Below are 20,679 nucleotides of genomic sequence, written 5' to 3' on the forward strand. Positions count from 1 at the left end.
GAATTCAGAACCTGCGTTTCTTGAACCGTTGGAAATTCCTCCGCTTCCAGATCCCCCCGAGTCGGCATGCTGCTCTGGGTTGGCAAGAGTGGATCGGAATTTTGCCTTGGAGGGAATTCCGATGATAGCCAAAACTGGGGCAAGGATGATAGCATGCCAAGCACGTTGTTTAGCCTTTGCACGTATTGCTCCAACATCTCCCGATTCTTCTCAGTATCCCCTCGTAAAGCCTCCTTCATAATTACCACATCATCCCGCGTCTAAACCATCGCCCCCTGGGTTTGGGACATCCCAAACTCCATAGCCTTTATCCTGGTTTCTAGTTGCTTCATCCGCATGCCCTCCGCCATCAGTTCACCTCGCAAGATTCTCACCAACCAATTCCAACGTTGGTCCCTCCAAATTACTCCTTGTCGATCACCCATAGCCGAATCGTCTAGCTCTGATACCACAAATTTCAAGACCCGAGAATCGACCTTGGACAATTATGGAAGTTGGTCGCAAATAGAATAGGAAAGGAACGAGAGAAAAGAAAGAGAGAGAGAGAGAAATTCTTCTGTTATTCGATAACCTCTTTTCCCTCCTCTTGGTTACACTTATAGCCTTCCTCTAACATAATGAGTTAGTCTGTTGTAACTGTCTCGGCTACTTCTCGCCCCCGTACAACCCCCTAGCTAACAGATACAATGGTATTTATTGGATATTTCCCTTTCTACCCTTGGGGTTGTGACAGAATCCACCATTAAGAAAAAAAAAAAAGCAAATAGGAGAAATCTTTCTCTGAAGAAGACTTATTATTTCATTCAAATTGATGATAAAACTACTACATAGCATCCTTATTTATAGAAGGGAATCCTAAACTAAAGAGGAAAATAATTATAATATGAATAGGAATCCAACTCCAAATAAGAATAAGAATCCAAAACCAAAAGGAAATAAGAATCCCAAATCAAAAAGGAAAAATAAATATATTCTCAAACAATTAGGAATCCTAAACCATACCAAAATGATTGTGACATTGTAGGAAGTTATACAATTAGGTCTGATGGACGAGGTCAAGATGAGGTAGGCAGTCAAAGTGGTCATTTCAAGTGAGTGTGCACAACCAATGTAATTCTAAAGCAAGCACACAGGCAAGAAAATGTTGTTTTGCAAGGTTTTTACAAGCATGTTCAAGTTGCACATCCTTTGCAACCATGGACTATGGTAGGGCCTTACTGAGTATATATACTCATCCTTTTTCCCCTATATTTTTCATAGCCATTGCAGGTTCCGCCAAAGATAGGATAACAATCAAGCAACCGTGAAGAGGTCGAAGAACAAATACAGATTGAAGGACAAGCATTGCTAGTTCGAACATAGTTTGAAGGCAAGCATCAACCATGGTTGTCAAAGGCGTGCCTACGACAAGCTTGCCCGGGCTTAGGGCTTAGTTCATGGCACTTGGCTCTATAAGGTGTGCGCCTTGACGCTAAGACACACCTCGCCCTGAGGTATAAGGCACACTCCATTTTCTCCTATGTAATTTTTTCTAGTTTTTTGATGGACAGAGAAAAACCTAACTAGTAATAACTAGAAAAACTTAAAAGAAATTTGAGAAACAATAAAATGCCCCATTATTTAGTTAAACATTGTTGGTTATTTGTAATTTATGATTTTAAAAGTTTGCATTTATCTTCTTATAGGGATATATTGAAAATAATAATGTATAACTATTTTTATACAATTTTTTTAAAAGTGTGCCTTGCATCTTAAAGGCTCATGGTTGAGCCTTGCTCCTAGTGCCTAGGCTCCAAGCACTCATGTGCCTTGAGCCTTTGACAACTATGGTGGCAACATCATGTAGGTATTATTTGTTTTGGAATATAATTAGTGATGTTTTGTCTATCCAGAAGAATGTATGTGTACAATGAGCTGGAGGCTCAATATATTTTTTATGTCATTCATGCTTGTGTTAGGTTTTGAATGTTCTATAATATGTCAGTGAGTCAGTCTTGATTGTATGATGGACCCATTGTTGCATGATTAGGTTATCTAAATCATGGAATTTCTACAAGTGCAAAACAATAAAAGCTCACCTTTGCTCAAGTGACATGTGAAGGGAGTACTCACCAAGAAAGGTTTCATACTTCTGCGGACTTTTCTTTAGCTTGGTGAGTGGGAGAACAATTCAGGGGTTGATAACCTGATTATCCCTAGTTGATAACTCCCAATCAAGTGTTCTCCCCAAGAAGGAGAGTTGGATGCTCTTTGTAATACCTTGGGCTAGGGTGGAGTGTTACAGTATTGTTTTTATAACATTTTGTACTGTTATACAATATGTTACAATTAGATGTATAAATGTTATAAAGTTAGGAACTCACCAGTGTTCTATATCCCTACAGATAGATAGGATTTGGTAGTGTCGTTGATATTCCATATATAAGTTTGTACCCTTTTGGTGTTCTTTCCTAATAAAATTTTACTTATCAAAAGGAATTGTCATAACATGCATGAATGAATGTAACTGAACCTACATAACTAGATAGATGGGTAAGCATATTATGGCAACAAGATACGCAAGTAGAAAGTAAAATGAAATGCCAGACAAAAAGCTCTAGTTGATCAGCATACCTTAAAATATGCTTGTTCGCAAGCTTCGTTGCTCTCAAACTCTGATAAAACAAAAAAAAACCCAATCGGCTTATGTCATCAGCGTGAAGACTACACTTCAAACATGAGGGAACTGCCTACTAGGAGTCAATGTTTAGGAGAACATTGTTACACAAGTCCAAACAAAGTGGAAGGAATTATAGAGGAAGAGTTAGGAAAAGGAGTTTGGAAATGCACTATAAATTTATAATTAAGTTTTACCAAAGAGATTAAATGTAACCAACAGTTTTGGAGAAACAAGTTTCTATATCACAGCCAAAGTTTGCCAATGAATCAAAATGTGTGCATAAATTTAACTTTTTCTTCCTTCCACACCATTCATTCTTTTGACATAATTAACATAAGAGTTATCTCAATTCAATCTTAGAATTCATTTATTCACTCCCCATAAAATTCAGAGTAATGAAGGTTTATATAGAAAAGGAAAATCAAACTACTATGAACTGAAGGGTTTCCCATTCACTTTCTAGTTGAACCATAAGTTCTAGCTTAAAGGAACCAGATTGTGAGCCAATTGGCTAAAAGGAGGTATCCATCCATGTGTTCTAACTTGTCAAAACACTTTTTAGGATGTAACTGAAACAAAAAAGAAGTGTGAATTTAATTTCTTATGCTGGCTTATCCCATGACAAAACATGTTGCCTACTGATGTAATTTTGAAAGAACCGAATTATAGTCTTACTTGGGTTTTGGATAAGAATTCCCTATACTTTGAGTGTGTTGAAGAGTGCCCCTCATACACAAATGTCTCCACTTTACAAGGATCAGCAGAGGGTAGTTTTTTTTTTTTTTTTTCAGACTTACCCTACTTTGCAAAGAGGTTTTTTGTGACCTTCCAGTCACAAAGGAGCAGCCTCACACTTGCTACCAAGACAAGATTGTTGGCTTAAAAAGAATGGTCAGCACAGGATGACCAAATGCTCACATGGGAAAGAAAATGAGCTAAGAATTTCACATTCCAATAGCTACCGTAGGCTAGTTGTGGCCATAGTGCAAGACTAAATGCACCTTAGCCTTACTGACCCAGATTGTTGAACAGGTTGGGCCCTAAATCAAGCCACACTTATCTAAGAAAAAACCTTCACCAAGTCACTCAATCAAAGTCATTGGCTAGTCTTTGTTCGTAATGCTGGTTTTAGGGCGGGACGAGAATCGCATCAAATTTTGGCTTCATAATTGGTGTGGTCATGGACCTCCATATGAAATCTTTCCCCAGGTTATTTTGTTTAGCAACCTGCAGGCTTGTTTTAGTCTATTATATTATTCTTCACGAAGTGGAGTTGGGCCATGGACCTCCATCTTGAGGAGAAGCTTTCAGGAATAAGAAGTTGATTCAATAATAGCTCTTTCAGGAGTTCATCATAATTATTGTGTCTAGGTGTATTGACGTGCCATTTGGTTGGATGGAATAGGGGTGGAGGAAATGAGAATGGGAATGTGAATATGGCAAAGATGTGTTTGGTTTCAACTTTGAAACGGAATTGTCCATTCCAAGGGAATGCCCATCCATCATGTGTGGAAATGGGCATTCCCTCCAAATATATAGAATCCTTATTCCATTCCATTAGATATTGTTGCAACTAACGTTTTACCCACCATTTTTGTTTTCAAAATTACAAAATTTCCTTATTTTTTTAACACCCAAAAACAATATTTCAGTCTCAAAAAATAAAAATAATATTTTACTAACATCCAAAAAACAAAACAATTTTTATTAACACTGAAAAATAAAGATAATATGTTATTAAAAATAAAAAAAAAAACCTTATTAGCACCCAAACATAATATTTTTATCAAAACCCAAAAATAAATAAATAATATTGTAGTAACACTAAAAAATATAAATAATATTTTGTTAACATCCTGTTAGCTTTATAGTATTGTACAATGCTTAGACTTGTACATAGTGCTTCCTAAGTTGTACTTAGTAGAGTGTATATATACCTAGTACACATGAATAAAATATTCAACTTTTTTGTCTCTTTCTCAAACATGGTATCAGGGCCAAGAAAGCCACAAAAACCCTAACCCTGCCTCTTGTGCCATTGCCAACCAAGCCACCACCATCCTATGTTGTCACCGCTTATCCATTGCCAGTGGGTTCTCTATCATGCCTCCCCTTGTTGTGTGACACTTCTGTTGTTGCTGCCACCTACTACAGCGACGATCCCACGACGGCGACTTGCATTCAATGCCCCTCCTAGCGATGGTGAACCATCTGGGATGACCACCTGTTTGGCAACCCAATGGCTACTCAACAGTGGCCAGATTTGTGATCTTCAAATCTATCACTTTTAGATCTCCAACCTGTAACTTGTGCCCTTTGTTTCGTCCCTTCTCCATCTGCAGCCTTTTCAGATCTATCTCAGTCAAATGTGGTCCCTGATCCATATTCTCTTCAAACCTGGTTTGGATTTGTATTTGGTTGGTTTGGGATAATCATTAAATCCAGGAGTGGTGCGCGCGCTCTTCTTCATCTGCAAATGTTCCTGTGACTGTGCTGTCGGTTTTTGGTATTCTTGCTATTACCACTGAAACATTGATTGGCAAGAACTCTTTATCATGGTCAACCTTTGTTCACATTTGGTTTCAAGGACATGGTGTGAGTGACCATCTAACTATGAAACTCTCTTACGTTGCTGAATTTGATTGGATTGTAGATCTTGTGGATGCACAATTGGTTACTTTGTTGTGGTAGTTGATAGATGTTGAGTTGATCCCATTATTTCATGTTTATGAGACTTGTTTTGATATTTGGTCCCATGCCCAAAAACTGTATATTAAAGATATTGTACGCTTATACAGTATCATTAGTAATTTATTCTACCTTATAAGGGAGATTCCAATGTGGCTACACACTTGGGTCGTACTTAGTCCACTGTGGAAGATTTTAACGCATCGCTCCCGTTATAGCTGATTTTACAGAGAAAAAGAAACAAAGGGATAAATTGTTTATGGTGCTTACTTTAGCAAGCCTTGGGGGCTAATATGGAGGGTGTTCGTACCCAGATTTTTAGTCCCACTATTCCTACTATGGAAGAGGTATTTGCTTGAATTCTACCTAGCACAGACTTTTTCTAATGTTTCAGCTAGAGAGTGATCCATAATTGCCTCTTAGACTCATGGCTCTTCTTCTGAGATTGGATTTGGAGGTGGCTGTGGTAGGGGTGCTGGATGTGGCCAAGCTGGAAAGCGACCCTATTTTAACTACTGTAGTCACCCTAGTTATTATAAGGACACCTCCTAAGGCCAATATTGCAATTCCTAAGGTGTAGAAGGCGCAGTCAATGGTACTCAATCCTTCTTCCCATATCGACTCCTACATACATGATCTCTGTTGAGGAGCTAGCAGAGTATCATCAATTACAAGCAGCCCGACAAGCATCTTCTCCTATACCTTCTCTTGCCTAGCCATCTTTTCCTTCTACTCATTCATCTATTGGTAATCCTCATATATTTGTTAGTCATGCTCCATTTAGTCCTTGGATTCTTGATTCTGCCACTTTAGAGCATATTTCTAGTAATAAATCTTTATTTCTCATTTTGATTCATCTACCTCCCTACTGCCTATCACTATAGCCAATGGTTCTAAAACTATAGGTATCAATAGGGCTAATTTGCTCCCATCTACTTTTGTTTCTTGTTGTCCATATAGTCTCATTTCTATATGTTGCCTCTCTTGGATCTTTGAATTATCGTGTCATCTTTAATTCTGATTTTTCTTGTGCAGGACCAGGGTATGGGATGGATGATTGGTACCAGACATGAGTTTTGAGGGACTCTACCATCTTGCTTTGCCTTCACCTCAGACATCTGCTTGTTCTATTACAAGGGCCTCTCCTCTCCAAATTCATTCCTGCCTTAGTCATCCTAACCTATCCACTCTATGCAAGATAGTCCCTTCATTTTCCTCAATCGTTCTAGAACGAGAGTCTTGTTAGTTAGGAAAACATGTTCGTACTTCTTATTTGAGTTATCTTAATAAACAAGCTAAGGCTCATTTTGATCGTGTACTCCGATATTTGGGGTCCTAGCAGTAGCAAAGTTAAGTCTAAACGGGGTTTCTCCTATTTTGTTACATTCATTGATGATCACTCTCGTTATGCTTGGTTTTACTTGATGAAAAATCGTATTAGATTGCAATCTTTATTCACTTTTTTCTGATATGAAATTTCTACTCAACTTGGTCATCAAATTCGAATTCTTCAAAGTAATAATGCTAAGGAATATTGTTATATTACATTTGAGGCTTTTCTCTCATTTCGAGGTATTGTTCATTAGTTATCTTACCCTTATACCCCACAACAAAATAGGATAACTGAACATAAAAATTGTCATCTCCTTGAGATTGCTCGCACACTTCTTCTTCACATGAATGTTCCTATTTCATTTGGGAAGCAGCTATTCTTACCTTTAGCTATTTGATCAACTATATGCCATCCTTGGTTTTGAACGAGATCATTCCCCATACCTTACTTTTTCCTCACGATCCCATCTATCTTTTCCCCCTCGTGTCTTTGGCTCAACTTGTTTTGTCCATCTTCTTTCCCCTAATCGTGACAAACTGTAATGTGTATTTCTAGGCTACTCTTGCCTTCAAAAGGATTACAAGTACTACTCCCCTGATCTTGGTAGGTATTTTCTCTCTTCTAATGTCACTTTTTTTTGAGTCTACCCCCTTTTTCTCTTCTTCATCCAATGTCTCATTCTCCTCTCTGCATGAGGTTCTTTCAGTCCCATCTTTTCCTTCTTTGTTCCCTTTCTTATTCTTGTTCCTCTTGTTCTTTTTCCTCTTCAAACATATCAGAATAGTTCTAAGCCACCATTTGTGCCTCTTCACATCCCTCCTTCACCACCTATTATAGATGTTGATGTTCCTCCTAACGGTGCCATTCGTGCCTTTTGTGAGTTATCATCATTGTCCCCTATTTAATTTGCTTTTGTCTTTGCTCTTGCTTGTATCTCTATTCCTAAGACTAATGTAGAAGCTCTATCTCACCCTAGGTAGAGTCATGCTATGGAGGAGGAGATGTTTGCCTTGTTGGCTAACGTGACCTAAGATCTTGTTCCTCTCCCTTTGAGAAAGTTTCTTAATTGGTTGTCAATTGATGTTTACTGTCAAGATTGGTCTAGATGGCACTGTTGATCATTTGAAAGCCTGGTTGGTTGCCAAGGGGTATACTCAAATTTTTGGTCTTGATTATGGTGATACCTTCTCTGCAATGGCTAAGATTGCTTTTGTTCGAGTCTTTCTTCCTATCACTACTATTTAGTTGTGATCTCTTTATCAGTTGGATATCAAAAATGCCTTTCTTCATGGCAACCTTTAGGAGGAGGTCCATATAGAGCAACCACCTGGGTTCATCGCTTAAGGGGAGCCTAGCATGGTACGACACCTATAAAAATCATTATTTGGTCTAAAGCAATCTGCTCAGTGTTGTTTGGTCAGTTTAGCTTGTCATCCAGTCCTTTGATATGACTAGAAGTGAAGTAGATCATTTTGTGTTTATTGCCATTATGCTGGTGGAGTAATATTCTTGTTAGTGTATGCCGATGATATTGTTATTACAGGTTGTGATGGGTTAGTATTGGGTAATTGAAGATTCACTTGCATTCTCATTTTTAGACTAAGGATTTGGGTGGGTTAAAGTGTTTTCTTGGCATTGAGGTTGCTTAATCTATACATAGGGTGTGCATATCTCAACGAAAATATGCCTTGGATATTTTGGAAAAGTCTGGCATGCTTGATTCTCAGCCTATAGAAACTCCTATGGCTTCTAAAGTTAAGCTTGTACCAAGATTAAGGGAGCCATTAAAGGATCCTTGGCGATATAGGAGACTAGTTGGGAAGCTTAATTACCTCATCATTACTTAACCCGACATCTCTTTTATTGTTAGGGTGATGAGTCAGTTTTTGGACACTCTTTGTGATAGCCACTGACATGCTTTAGTGAGTATCTTGAGATACAATAAGAGTACTCCTGGTAGAGGCTTGTTGTTTGAGAACAAAAGACATAAACAGGTTGTTGGATATTCTGATGTAGATTGGGCTAGTTGTCTTACAGATAGGCGCTCTACATCAAGCTATTATGTCTTGATTGGAGGTAATTTTGGGTATTGGAAAGGTAAGAAGCAAACTATTGTGGCTAGATCTATTGTAGAAGCAAAGTATCGAGCCATGACTTTAGCCCCATGTGAGTTGGTATGGCTCAAGCAACTTCTTAACAAGTGAAAATTTGGAGATTCAGGGCACATGCAGCTTATTTCTGATAATCAGGTAACCCTACATATTGCCTTTGAACAGAAAGTATTTTTGGATGAAAGAATGATTTCATCCATACAGACTAATCTTCTGTACAAGTAGACAAAAGATCTACAATGTTACCATCTAGAATGTACAACAATCAAGGAATTAGACAATCCTAGAAATAAAAAGTTTTGACCTTGTACAATCCCTATAATTACTCCCATCAATCATCTATCAATCCATAATTTACAATTGTAATCTTGTTTAATATACATCCTATCAATTATCCTTAACTCTCGGCATTCCAACACTTCCCCTCAAACTAGTGAATAGATATCAATCATTCCCAGCTTACTAATTAATACTTCAAAACTTGGTTTGGACATTGCTTTAGTTTGGATATCAACCTCTTGAACTTGAGTAGGAATGTATGAGAGGATAACTGCTCATTTTTCAATTTTAGTTTTGATGAAGTTTTTGTCAATCCTTACATACTTCATCCTATCATGCGGAATTGAATTGTGAACTATATTGATGGTTGATTTGCTGTCACTGTATAGTTTCATAGGTTTGTCCCACGATATCCTTAAGCCTTGTAATAGTCTTTTCAACCAAATTAATTCACATATTCATTGAGCAATTGCTTTATACTCTGCTTTCGCACTACTTCTAGCCACTACAAACTGTTTTTAGTTTGAGGGTGTTAGAAGTCAACGAATGGATTTTCTTTCCTATGGTGGATTCTTTCCTAGTGTATCGTGTTGTCTTACTTTCCTGTTGATTACATGCTGCTTATTATTCTGATTCGTTTCCTTGTATTCTTGCTTTGATTTGTTTCCTCGTATTTTATTGTATTTTATCTTTGTAAGATCTTTCCTTATTGTACGTATTTCTTAAGGTAGTTTAGGAAGCTCTCTCTCATTAGACAGCTGCCTATTAAGGTTACTTGACATGTATATATGCAGTTATCTACGATTACAGAATAATAAGATTGAAATTCTGTTTGGTTCTTTCTTTTAACATGGTATCAGAGCCATAATTCGATCCAATCGTTTTTTTTTTTTTCGACTACTTGAAATCAGAATTCTCTTTGATTCAAGTTCATCATTTCTCGGTTATTTGAAAGCCGAAATCTCCTTTATCCTTCATTCCAATCTTATTTCATAACCTAGAGCCATGACCGAAACCTTTGAATCTAGGAGTACCAATGAGGTTCCTTTCTCGGGTAGTTCCAGTAGCGATGGTGTCACCGAAGGAATCACTGGTGGGGAGTTGCAGAATATACAAGCTGCATACAGGTTGAATGGTAAAAATTATTTGACATGTATATATGTTGCATACAAATTAAGGTTACTTGACATGTATATATGTTGTTCTCTACGATTACAGAATAATAAGATTGGAATTCTATTTGATTCTTTTTTTTTAACAGAGGGCATTTTTTGTCATGGAGTTATTTTTTCCAATTGAGATTCTAACATACCAAACATAACGACAGAATAAAATGGTCGTCCCCATTACTCGTTGTATCAAATATGATCATAGAATGGAATGGTCACTTTATTCCATTCATATTTCAATTCCCATTCTCATTCCTTTTCCCTATAATCCACTCCAACAAACCAAATTGGCCCCGAGATAAGGGCACTTCTTGATTAGTTCATCCTATTATAATCTCAATGGCACGAGTTCCCTTTCATTGTAAAACCATTAGGAAATGGAAGCTTCCCCCAGAATTTCTTTCTTTCGTTTAGACAGCTTCTAGCAGTGCTATCCCTATGATTCCTAACGTAGAACAAGAGCACAGATTTGGTTCAGGGGCGCTATTTGGGTAAAGGATGATGGTGAGACTACCTATCATTTGCCCATGCATTGCCAAATGGCTAATGAGATATGGATGTTACTCTTCCAGACCTTTTGTATTCAGTGCATGATGCCAGCACTAGTGGAGTTCTTTTGATTTCTATATCTCATTTTTCTAAAAGAGAGTGTCTCCAGTGCCCGAAGGCTCCGCACTTGAAAATGATAGTTCAAACTCATGCAAAGATTTTAAAAACATCACAGAATCTGCTCACATTTTGCCGCCTCCTCTCTGCCCCCCTTGTCAATTAAGAGAATAATTTTAAATCACAAAAAGTTCAAAGGGGAAAACATAAAATAGTAAGAAATAAAAAATGGACCATCCCTGTGCTGATAGCCTCGAGTATGACTTTCCTAGCTTTGGTTAAGGACTGGTATAGAGAGGGAACAGAACTACAAAATCAGTAACAATAATAAAGAACACTTACCAATGAAAGCATAGCATAAACTGTCTCCAGTTTTATAATCCCTGATGATTTCAGCCCTGTCAACATGTATTTTTCATGAGAAAAATTTTGCAACATGAGAATAAAATAAAAGGAAAGTCCAGTCATTCAGAAATTACGATGTCACAACTCCAAAACGTGAAAAGATAGTATGCAAGTCCTCATCCTGCATTTAAAATCAAACAAACAGATGAATACGAGATGTTAAAGGACAGCAAAAGGCAATAAACAAGCAGTGAATAAAACATGGTACCATCCTTTTTACACCATAACTAGAAATGCAGTACAGCCTTCAAGATTCTAATGTAATAGGCTTCACAAAAAAAAAGACATTTTGAAAAGATAAACAGTCACTCACTTCAGTTACAGGATTTAGTTTACAAACAAACAGCACATTGTCAGGAGGCTTTGTTTCAGCTTCAGGTATGTCTCCTATCTGTATGCACAAAAGAGTAACGACTTCAATGAAAATGTTAAACCTGGATTGTAAAAACTAGACATCACAGTATGTAAAATGCTTACACTCTCTAGGACTACTGCACTGGAATGCGCAGCCTTTGCACGGAGAACCTCCTCAAGCTCTGATGCATCTAATTGCTCATCCATGGGCACCCAGTCATCTTCAAGCCGTACATCAACTTCAACCTAAGCATAAAGTAAACAAGTGGTTATATATCATGTGGAAAAAATCAAGTTAAATACACTCTATGTAAAACAAACCAGAATAGATTACAAGTGTAGCTTTAAAAGCAACAAATTTTATGTGAATTTCTATAATGCACATGACCACAATATCTTGTCTGTTGGCATACATGGTTGTTCGCAAGAAGTTGTTTGTGGGGACTCAACTTGCATCATGTCATACATAAATCACAATATGTTGTCTGTTGGCATTCAAGTCTAGGCTTAGGATTCTTGTATCAACTGAACTATTAAGAAACTGTCCCATAATGACTAAACTCAAAGGAAAGAACATACAGAAATCCCTCACAGTGAAGAAGCAAAGACCAAGTGATAACTGATGGATCATATCAAACCTTGAGAGAACGACTAGATCCAGTTCAGCCACCCAAAGAACGACACTGTTTTATTAAGACTAAATTTAGGACAAAGTTCAATAAGAGATGCTAAAGGCAATACCATAAAGATGCCCATAACAAAGAACACCTTGAAATAAGCTAGGAGAAAAAGATGCTCATAACAATGAACAATCATGGGCTCATATCCAGCCTTTATCCCACTATATGGGGTCGGCTACATGAATTCTAGACTTTCATATATTTTTGTCTTTTGTAATATCTTCATTTAGGCCCATACACTTCGTATCAAACTTTAATGTCTCTCCCAAAGTCTTTTTAGGTCTGCCTCTATCTCTTTTTTTGACTAATTGTTCCATTTCATCAACTCTCCTCACAAGAGCGTCTCTTGGTCTCCTTCTCACATGATCAAACCATCTTATTCTAGTATCTCTCATCTTCTCCTTGATTGGCAATACTTCTATCTTATTACGAATAACCTCATTTATTCCATCAAGGAAATTTATTATATTATGTATCAACAACAAATTTCAGCTGTCAATTGGACAGACATCAACTGATCATTTCCAAATGGCCTCAAAACACCACAAAATAATAAAATACATAAAATATTCTGCAATAGGTTACCTCCTCTTTCGGTTTTCCTTCAGGCGAAGGATCTGGAATCAACTCAGCTAGCTGGGCAGGATCCTCAAAAGGATCATCTAGTATATAAGTATGCTTGATTCTATTAATAAATCATATCTGTTAGCCAAAATGCACGTTACCTAATTAAAATAAAACTCACATAAATATCCTATGTAGAGGGTAAGAATTAACCGTATATTTCTGAAAGGCCTGCCCTTCTCATCCACATAAGCTTCATTTAATCTCTGAAGTGTGTCAAGCCCCTCTGCAACCTCCCCAAAAACCTGTTTAAGTAAAGACTTTTGTATGAGGATTTACAAGTTCACCACAAAAAAATCTAGTGTGGAGGAGGATAGGAAATAAACATGGTTACACATCTACACCTAAATATGTGGAAGATGTAACTCCCCTGTGCATATATATGACCATTCTGAATGGACATGTTATCAGCATGTAAATATCAAAACAACTCTATTCTCGAGATTATTTCTTCCCAACTTGCAAACTTTGTTGTTTTGCTTTTGATGATATTTTGATGATGAAAAACTATATATCTTTGGCTTTTGAAAATGAAATATATTTTCTCTTTGGAAATCAAATATGAAAATTCCAAATTATGTCAAAGGATAAACATGCTATCAATGTATGCAAAATCTTTTTTCATTTATTTTAAAATCAACCTTTCATTTTTATTTTAAAATCAAATGAGTTAAAGTGTCAAAATATTTTTCAAATCATGAACACTCTCTTTAAAGGCAAAACTATTGACCATATTAGTGAAACTATTGACCATTTAGTGCCTTAGGAATTGGGTTGTTGAATCAAGGCAAAATTGTCAACTGGTTTTAGCTTTGAGCAAAAACAGTTGACCGTTCCTATAAACCATCAATAGGGCATTTTTATACTTTTTTTATTTTTTGTGAAAATTCAAAAAGAGTTGATCGTTACTGTAACATGTCAAAAGTTTCTCAAAACTATCGACTTGTTTGCTAAAATAGTAGACCGTTTTTATGAAACTATCAATTGGTTCCTTAATCTATCAATTGATTGCCCAAAGCTGTAAGAGGGTTTCAGGTTTCTCAATGGAAACAATCGACCATTTTGAAAGATTGTCGACAGTTTCTTCACTGACAGGTTTAAATGACTATTTTTTTTGCAAGCATTATATGCTCCAACAACTTTTGAAACAGCTAATTGATTCAAAGCAAGAGAGAAGCAAATAAATACCAGACCAAGGATGCACTAGAGAGGTTGATCAAGACATAAAAGCTTACAAGTGTTCTTACTCTTCTCACTAATGCTTATACTTTCACTATTTCTCCCGACCAAGGCTGTACATTATTTGTAATTTCTTATTAAAGCCTTGTTGGATATTTTAGAAAGGTCTTTGTAACTGAGAGTGTCAACTCTTAGATTATTCTCTTTGTAATTTGTGTTGTATTTCCTAATGGTTTTGCTAGAGAACCTACTTGGGTATAAGTAGGAAGTTGTAACTTCCTATCGGTTTTGCTATAGGGCCTACTTGTTAAGTAGGAGGTTATAGTAAATTTTGAAATCTCTAGTGCCGAACCACCTAAATCTTTTGTGTCTTTTACCTACCTTGATTTATATTATCTTACTCCTCATTCACTGCTTTGATATTTCTCTTTAATACCTCCACAAATTTTTAAAATTTATAAACACCTAATTCACCCCCCCTCCCCCTATTGGGCATGAGGTACCATTAGATTACACAAAGCTAACAATTGGTATCGGAGCTTGATCTCCTTTGTTTTTATTCTCACAAGTCAAGCTTAACCACTTAAGGAGGATCCTAAGATGGCACAAATCATTGGAAGCCAAAGCAACTCAATGCCACCATACTTCGATGAATCAAATTATGCATATTGAAAGAAGAGGATCTCTTGTTATTTGATGCAAGACCTCAACGTTTATGATATCATCATGAACGGAGTCACATTACCCTTAATGGAGAAGATGGGGCAATGGACCAAAGAAGAAAAATGGATCGTGGAGATAAATGCCAAAGCCATGAACATCCTTTTTGGTGCACTTGGGCCAAAGGAATTCAATCAAGTATCCACATGCAAAACGGCCAAGGAGATTTGGGACAAATTGGAAGTTACTCGTGAAGGCACAAATCAAGTCAAGGAAACAAAGAAGAGAGAAGAAATCCAAGAAGAAGTCCCCTGCAACTTGGAGTGGTGAAAATCAATCCACATCAGCAATAAATAAAGTGATAGCAACATGAAGATCTTAAGGTAACATCTCAAACTTTTAATACTTTAAATGATAATTTTTCTTTTGAAGAATTGTAAGATGCCTTTGATGAATTAGCACATGATTTTAAGAAATTAAGTTTGAAAAATACTATGTTGTAAAATAAAATTTTCTCTAGAAAATGAAGCAAATTCTTTGAAAATGATAAGGAAATTTTGAAAGCTCAAAATGATGAACTTTAAGAGAAAAACCAGTGTTTAAAAGTATCTCTTGAAAAGCTTAACAAAGAAATGGAAGTATTGAAAAATGCCCTTGAAAGTCAAGGAAAAGATTTTCATAAAAGAAGAAAAGGGCAAAATAGTTGTGATAAGAAGAAAACAAAATTTTTCCTCACATTCTAATATTATTTGTCATTATTGTGGAAAATGTGGGCTGGAACCCATATTTGCTTAAATCTTGTGGGATGGCTTCTTATAAAGGAGATTTAAGCAACAATGGATGAATCAATGGTAGACTCAAAATGGTTTGGGTACCAAAAGCTTGTGGATGGTTAATTTTGCAAGTATGCTTGACATTCAAATGGGGTTGCAAAGTCAAAACATTTATGGATGAATCAAGCATAAAGAAAAAAAGGGAAGCGAAAAAAAAATTATCCCTCAAATGAAGTATCTTGATTACCAACCAAGAGTAAGAAGCCTTTAAAAATTCAATCTTGGAGGGTATATCTCTATCCCTCAACTCTCTATGATTGTGAAAATTTTGATAATTTTTGATGATTTTGAATTACGTGCTTAGTGCTTACCTCTATAATTTTGCTTGCAAATCTCTTTCTAAAAGTTTCAATCATATTGGTTTCTCAAATTAAAGGGGAGTTATATTGTCAAAGTTGTTCTCAAATCTTTGATATATGTATTGATTAAGGGGGAGTATTAAATTTTTGATAAATGGTGAGTATTAAATTTTTATCTTACTCCAATTGGTCTCTAATTGTTGTTTTGCCCCAATTCCCTCCTTTGCAAATGGCAAATTCTTTTCAAATTTTTGCAAGAAAGTCCTTTTTAGATTATGAAAAAAAGGGAGAGAATTTTGGGTTTTTCATAGTAGTTTTGTCATCATAAAAAAGGGGGAGATTGTTGTTTTACTTTTGATGATGAAAAACTTTATATTTTTGGCTTTTGAAAATGAAATATATTTTATCTTTGGAAATCGAAAATGAAAATTCCAAATCATGCCAAACGATAAATATGTTTTCAATGTATGCAAAATCTTTTGTATTTATTTTGAAATCAATTTTTTGTATTTATTTCAAAATCAAATGAGTTAAGAGTGTCAAAATATTTTTCAAATCAAGAACACTCTCTTTAAAGTCAAAACTGTAGACCATGTTATTCCCCCATCTACTGTTTGGGGTATATCTGGCCATGATAAAATTTTTGCCACCTCTCTGAAACACCTAGCCAACAGCTTCATCAGCGCCAGTGATTCTTCTTTTCCTTTTCCTACAAAGTCCCACAAGATTCTCATATCTAGACCACCCTCCTTTAAGCTGAAATGCACAAAGAATATAATGGCTTCTTGTTCATGATTGAATGACGATGAGCTCTGCCAAATAGTTATATTTTCTGAACACCACCAAATTCCTTCCTTCTAAGAGGGAAATCTGGAAAACACACACACACAATCCCACAATCCCACAACTCATTCCGTAACAACAAACTGTTATAACAAACTATTAGATGCTTCCACACTCCCCTTCAAACCAGACTCCATAGAAGTCAAGAACTTTGTGGATAAAGCTACAACAGCTGTAGTCGTCTTTAAATCAGCACACACAAGTGACACTTTTAAACCAAGTCTCTTACACAAAAACTCAAACCGGTCTCTAGGCAATCCTTTACTAAGAATATCTATCACTTGATCAAATATTGGAACATATATGATTTCTACTCCACCACATCAACTTTCTCCCGCACAAAATGAACATCAGTTTCAACATGTTTTGTCCTAGAATGAAACATTGGATTCTCTACCATGCTCTTAGCAGCCAAGTTGTCACTCCATACGACTAGAGGGGACACACAAGGATATCCCAACTCAACAAATAAAGATTTCAACCACATTAGTTCAGTCACACCAATAGCAATTGCCCGATATTCAGCCTCTCCAACAGATCTAGCAACAATAGACTATTTCTTGGACCCCCACATGATAACATTTTGGCCAAAATATACACAATTATACACAAAAACCACTGGTAGATCGCCTAGTAACCTTGCAATCAGCATGATCTGCATCTGTATAAGTCGCTAAGAACAAGTCATTTGTTGACTATGAAGTCAATTTTGGGTTGTCATGATCCCCCTAATGGCTGGTGGTGGTGTGTGTGGGTGTGTGGGGCGGGGGGATGGATATCATTGATGTACTACTCCTATGATCTCATTAATATATTTGTGCTCACTTATTTCACACAAAAAAAAGACCAAACCCATACCAATAGTACCTTTAAGATACTGAAATAACCTCTAACATGCTAACCAATGTTGAGACTTAGGACTAGATCAGAACTGGCTCAACTTGTTCAATGTAAATTTCTATACAAAGATGGATTAGGAAAAGGATCCCCATCATCAGTCAATGAAACTCCAGCAGCCATAGGTGTGCTGCATGGCTTACAACTTTGCATGGCCGCCTTTTTCAACAAATCAAGCACATACTTAGACTAAGTAAGATAAAGGCCACTTCCATCCCTATAGACTTCAAACCCTAGAAAATAATTCGTAGAGCCTAGGGTCTTGAGAGCGAATTGTGTGTCCAAATCATGAATGCAAGAACTAAGAGCTGCTGAATTCGATCTAGTGAGCAGTGTATCAACAACATAGACTAGAACAAAGAGCACATACGAAGCTGTCCTTTTAATAAACAAAGATGCATTTGATATAGATCTTACAAAACCCCAAGATTGTAAGACAGCTAGCAGTATTGAATACCAGGCTTGAGGAGCCTGTTTAAGTCCATAGAGTGACTTATTCAACTGAGACATAGAGTACGAGACTGATTATCTACAAATCCTTCTGGTTGAGCCATATAAATAGTTTCAGTCAAGTCTCCATTAAGAAATGCATTGTTAACATCCACTTGTTGTATATCCCAACCAAAATTTACTGCTAATGAGAATAATATTCTGATAATGGGAGCCTTAACTACTGGACCAAAAGTCTTTGCATAGTCCACACCAAGTGTTTGATGAAAGCCTTTGGCCACCAATCTGGCCTTATATTTTAGAATTGACCCATCGACATTGTATTTCACTCGGAACACTCACTTACAACCAACTAAGTTCATATCCTTTGAAAAGGGAACCAAATCCCAAGTATGATTTCTCTGCAAGGCTGAATACTCTTCTTCCATGGCCTTAACCCATTGTGTTAACCTTAGGACTCTTTGATTACGCCTTTAGGCGAGAAAACCCTCACATAAATCCTCTCAAAGACTCTCGGATGCAATGTAGATGTAAGAACGAAAAACATACACTAACAGAAAAGAAAATAACAGAATTGAAAAAGATCAAACCAAACAATAGGTGCAAGATATATCCTAGTTTGGAATGCCTTTGGCAATCCTACATCCAACAGTCCAAACACCCCTTCAAGCAGCTTTTATTTCTAGACAGAAGATCAGTATATCACAGCCCTCAAATCCCGAGTACAACACCACACTATTTCCCCAAGAAGAACCCAAGACTCGCAAACAGTCTTCCTTTCTTGAACAATGCCTTGCACTCATAATACAAAGGACTAGAGCACTTCACAGAATGATCCCCTCTCAATAGGCGCCTTGCCCATTTATTTATAGAGGAGACGGACACACTTGGACAACTAACTAACTTAGGAAAATTACATATTAACCCCAACAAAATGTACTAATTACACTTAACCCCTACCTAGACTATATTTTAGGGTTCCTGCTGCATACAAAATGCAACATATACACCCTAAATGCATAATTTCCAACCAGGCACACTCCACCATAAACCAAATCCATATATGATGTTACTCATTACTCCCAAAGAGTCCAAACTTTTACACAGCATCACATCAACAGTGCACCTTACCCAGATTGGCCTTAACACTGCTAGACTTCCTCCTAGCTCCCAAAACTGGCCTTTAGGCTTTACCACTGTCTTCTCTTCTTATGTTTGCTTCAAAAAACTCAAAACGCTGCTCGACCTCTATTTCCAGCTTAACAAAGGTATGATTAAGATTTGGGTATTCCTAGGCTGCCATGAGCTGTCCTTTTCCTATTCCAACCTCTATGCCTTATCTTTACAACTTCTCCTCCTTCCAACAATCTCAAAAACTGAACTACAACCTCAGCTACACCTTGAGATTCCCATTGGATAACTATTAATGAAGCTGCCTTACTTATCCTAGGCATACCATTGAAATTGACACAGCTTTCCTATGCACTCAATTTACCCCTTTAACCTAAGGGATCTTCCACCCGAGTCCAAGACTCCTCAAATTTACATGGCTACATGCCATTCATTTGGACATGAGTGCAACCCTCTTTTTATACAAGGGGCTCTATATCCTAGCCTATCCTTAGCACTCAAACCTGAGCCTAAGCATCTTATAAACCCAAATTTCCATATCTCACTGGAAACTAACTTAAGACCTATAACTACCCATCCTAGGCAGCACTCTAAACCTTCTATTCCCTGGCTCATTTTCTGCAAGATGATTCTCCTTCCCTTTCCTTACTTAATCTGGACTTTTGATCAATAATGGCTACACCATACACCATTTCCCCTCACTGTTCACAAGGACCCTCACTGCAAGAGCCAAAGCTATCTTAAACACTAGCTTCCTCCCTCTCACAATCCAGCCCAAGCTTACACAATGAATATGACCAGAACATTTTCCAGATTTCCTTATTGCCATACCCTGGTTCATAGGTTAGATTTGGACATTCCCAAAAGGATTCTCCTTGCTGGCCAGCATTCCAAATTCAATCCCCTGGTCTTGAAATCAACTAATTCCATGTCCTATTATTAGAGATTTCCCTCATAGGTAAGAACCCTAGCTTTTGGAAAAACTAGGCATGCCTATTTCACAACTCTACTACACCTAACCTTTCACACCAGAAGCAATTTCCAGCAAGCTTCCTAAATTCCAGCAAGCTCATATACGCTTGGGAATTCCTTAGGGACACACCATCACCACTAGGTTCACCTCACCTAGCTCCACCATGAGACAAGGCCTAGATAGGTTCCCAAAACATCCTAGAAACTGATTTATAATAGGATTTACTGATTTTGGAGACTTCTACATCTGGAGACCTAGTCAAAAAACTACATGGATTCTATTCCTATACACCTGCAAATTTTCCCATCCCCTAATATCCCTAGCCTTAGATACCTTTCCTAGTTCTTGCTCACAATTGTGAGCTATCCTCAAGAAATGACCTAACCTAACTTATCATACACTATCCTTAGTGGCTGCAGCTTATCCACAAAACCTGCAAGCATGCACCACATATCCTCTATTCTTGAGGGTTGCTTCCATCTCTCTAAGAGATCCTAGCAACTCTT

General features: G+C 37.0%; 1 protein-coding gene across 8 annotated transcripts in view; it reads right to left on the reverse strand.

Annotated features, from left to right (window-relative positions):
• LOC127791387 (peptidyl-prolyl cis-trans isomerase CYP59-like) overlaps positions 1-20,679 on the reverse strand; it is a 75,549-nt gene that overhangs the window by 8,860 nt on the left and 46,010 nt on the right. For 7 of the 8 annotated variants that reach the window (XM_052321231.1, XM_052321232.1, XM_052321229.1 and 4 more), the window contains 7 exons: positions 13,062-13,153; positions 12,870-12,969; positions 11,728-11,850; positions 11,564-11,641; positions 11,325-11,371; positions 11,188-11,243; positions 2,614-2,654 (listed from right to left, as the gene is read on the reverse strand). In XM_052321231.1, the coding sequence (XP_052177191.1) occupies positions 2,614-2,654; positions 11,188-11,243; positions 11,325-11,371; positions 11,564-11,641; positions 11,728-11,850; positions 12,870-12,969; positions 13,062-13,153 (537 nt within the window). The remainder of the gene's footprint in view (positions 1-2,613; positions 2,655-11,187; positions 11,244-11,324; positions 11,372-11,563; positions 11,642-11,727; positions 11,851-12,869; positions 12,970-13,061; positions 13,154-20,679) is intronic. The other variant, XM_052321234.1, reaches the window with a different exon arrangement.

The sequence above is a fragment of the Diospyros lotus genome, chromosome 15, assembly GCF_014633365.1.
Source record: "Diospyros lotus cultivar Yz01 chromosome 15, ASM1463336v1, whole genome shotgun sequence".
Taxonomy (NCBI): Eukaryota; Viridiplantae; Streptophyta; class Magnoliopsida; order Ericales; family Ebenaceae; genus Diospyros; species Diospyros lotus.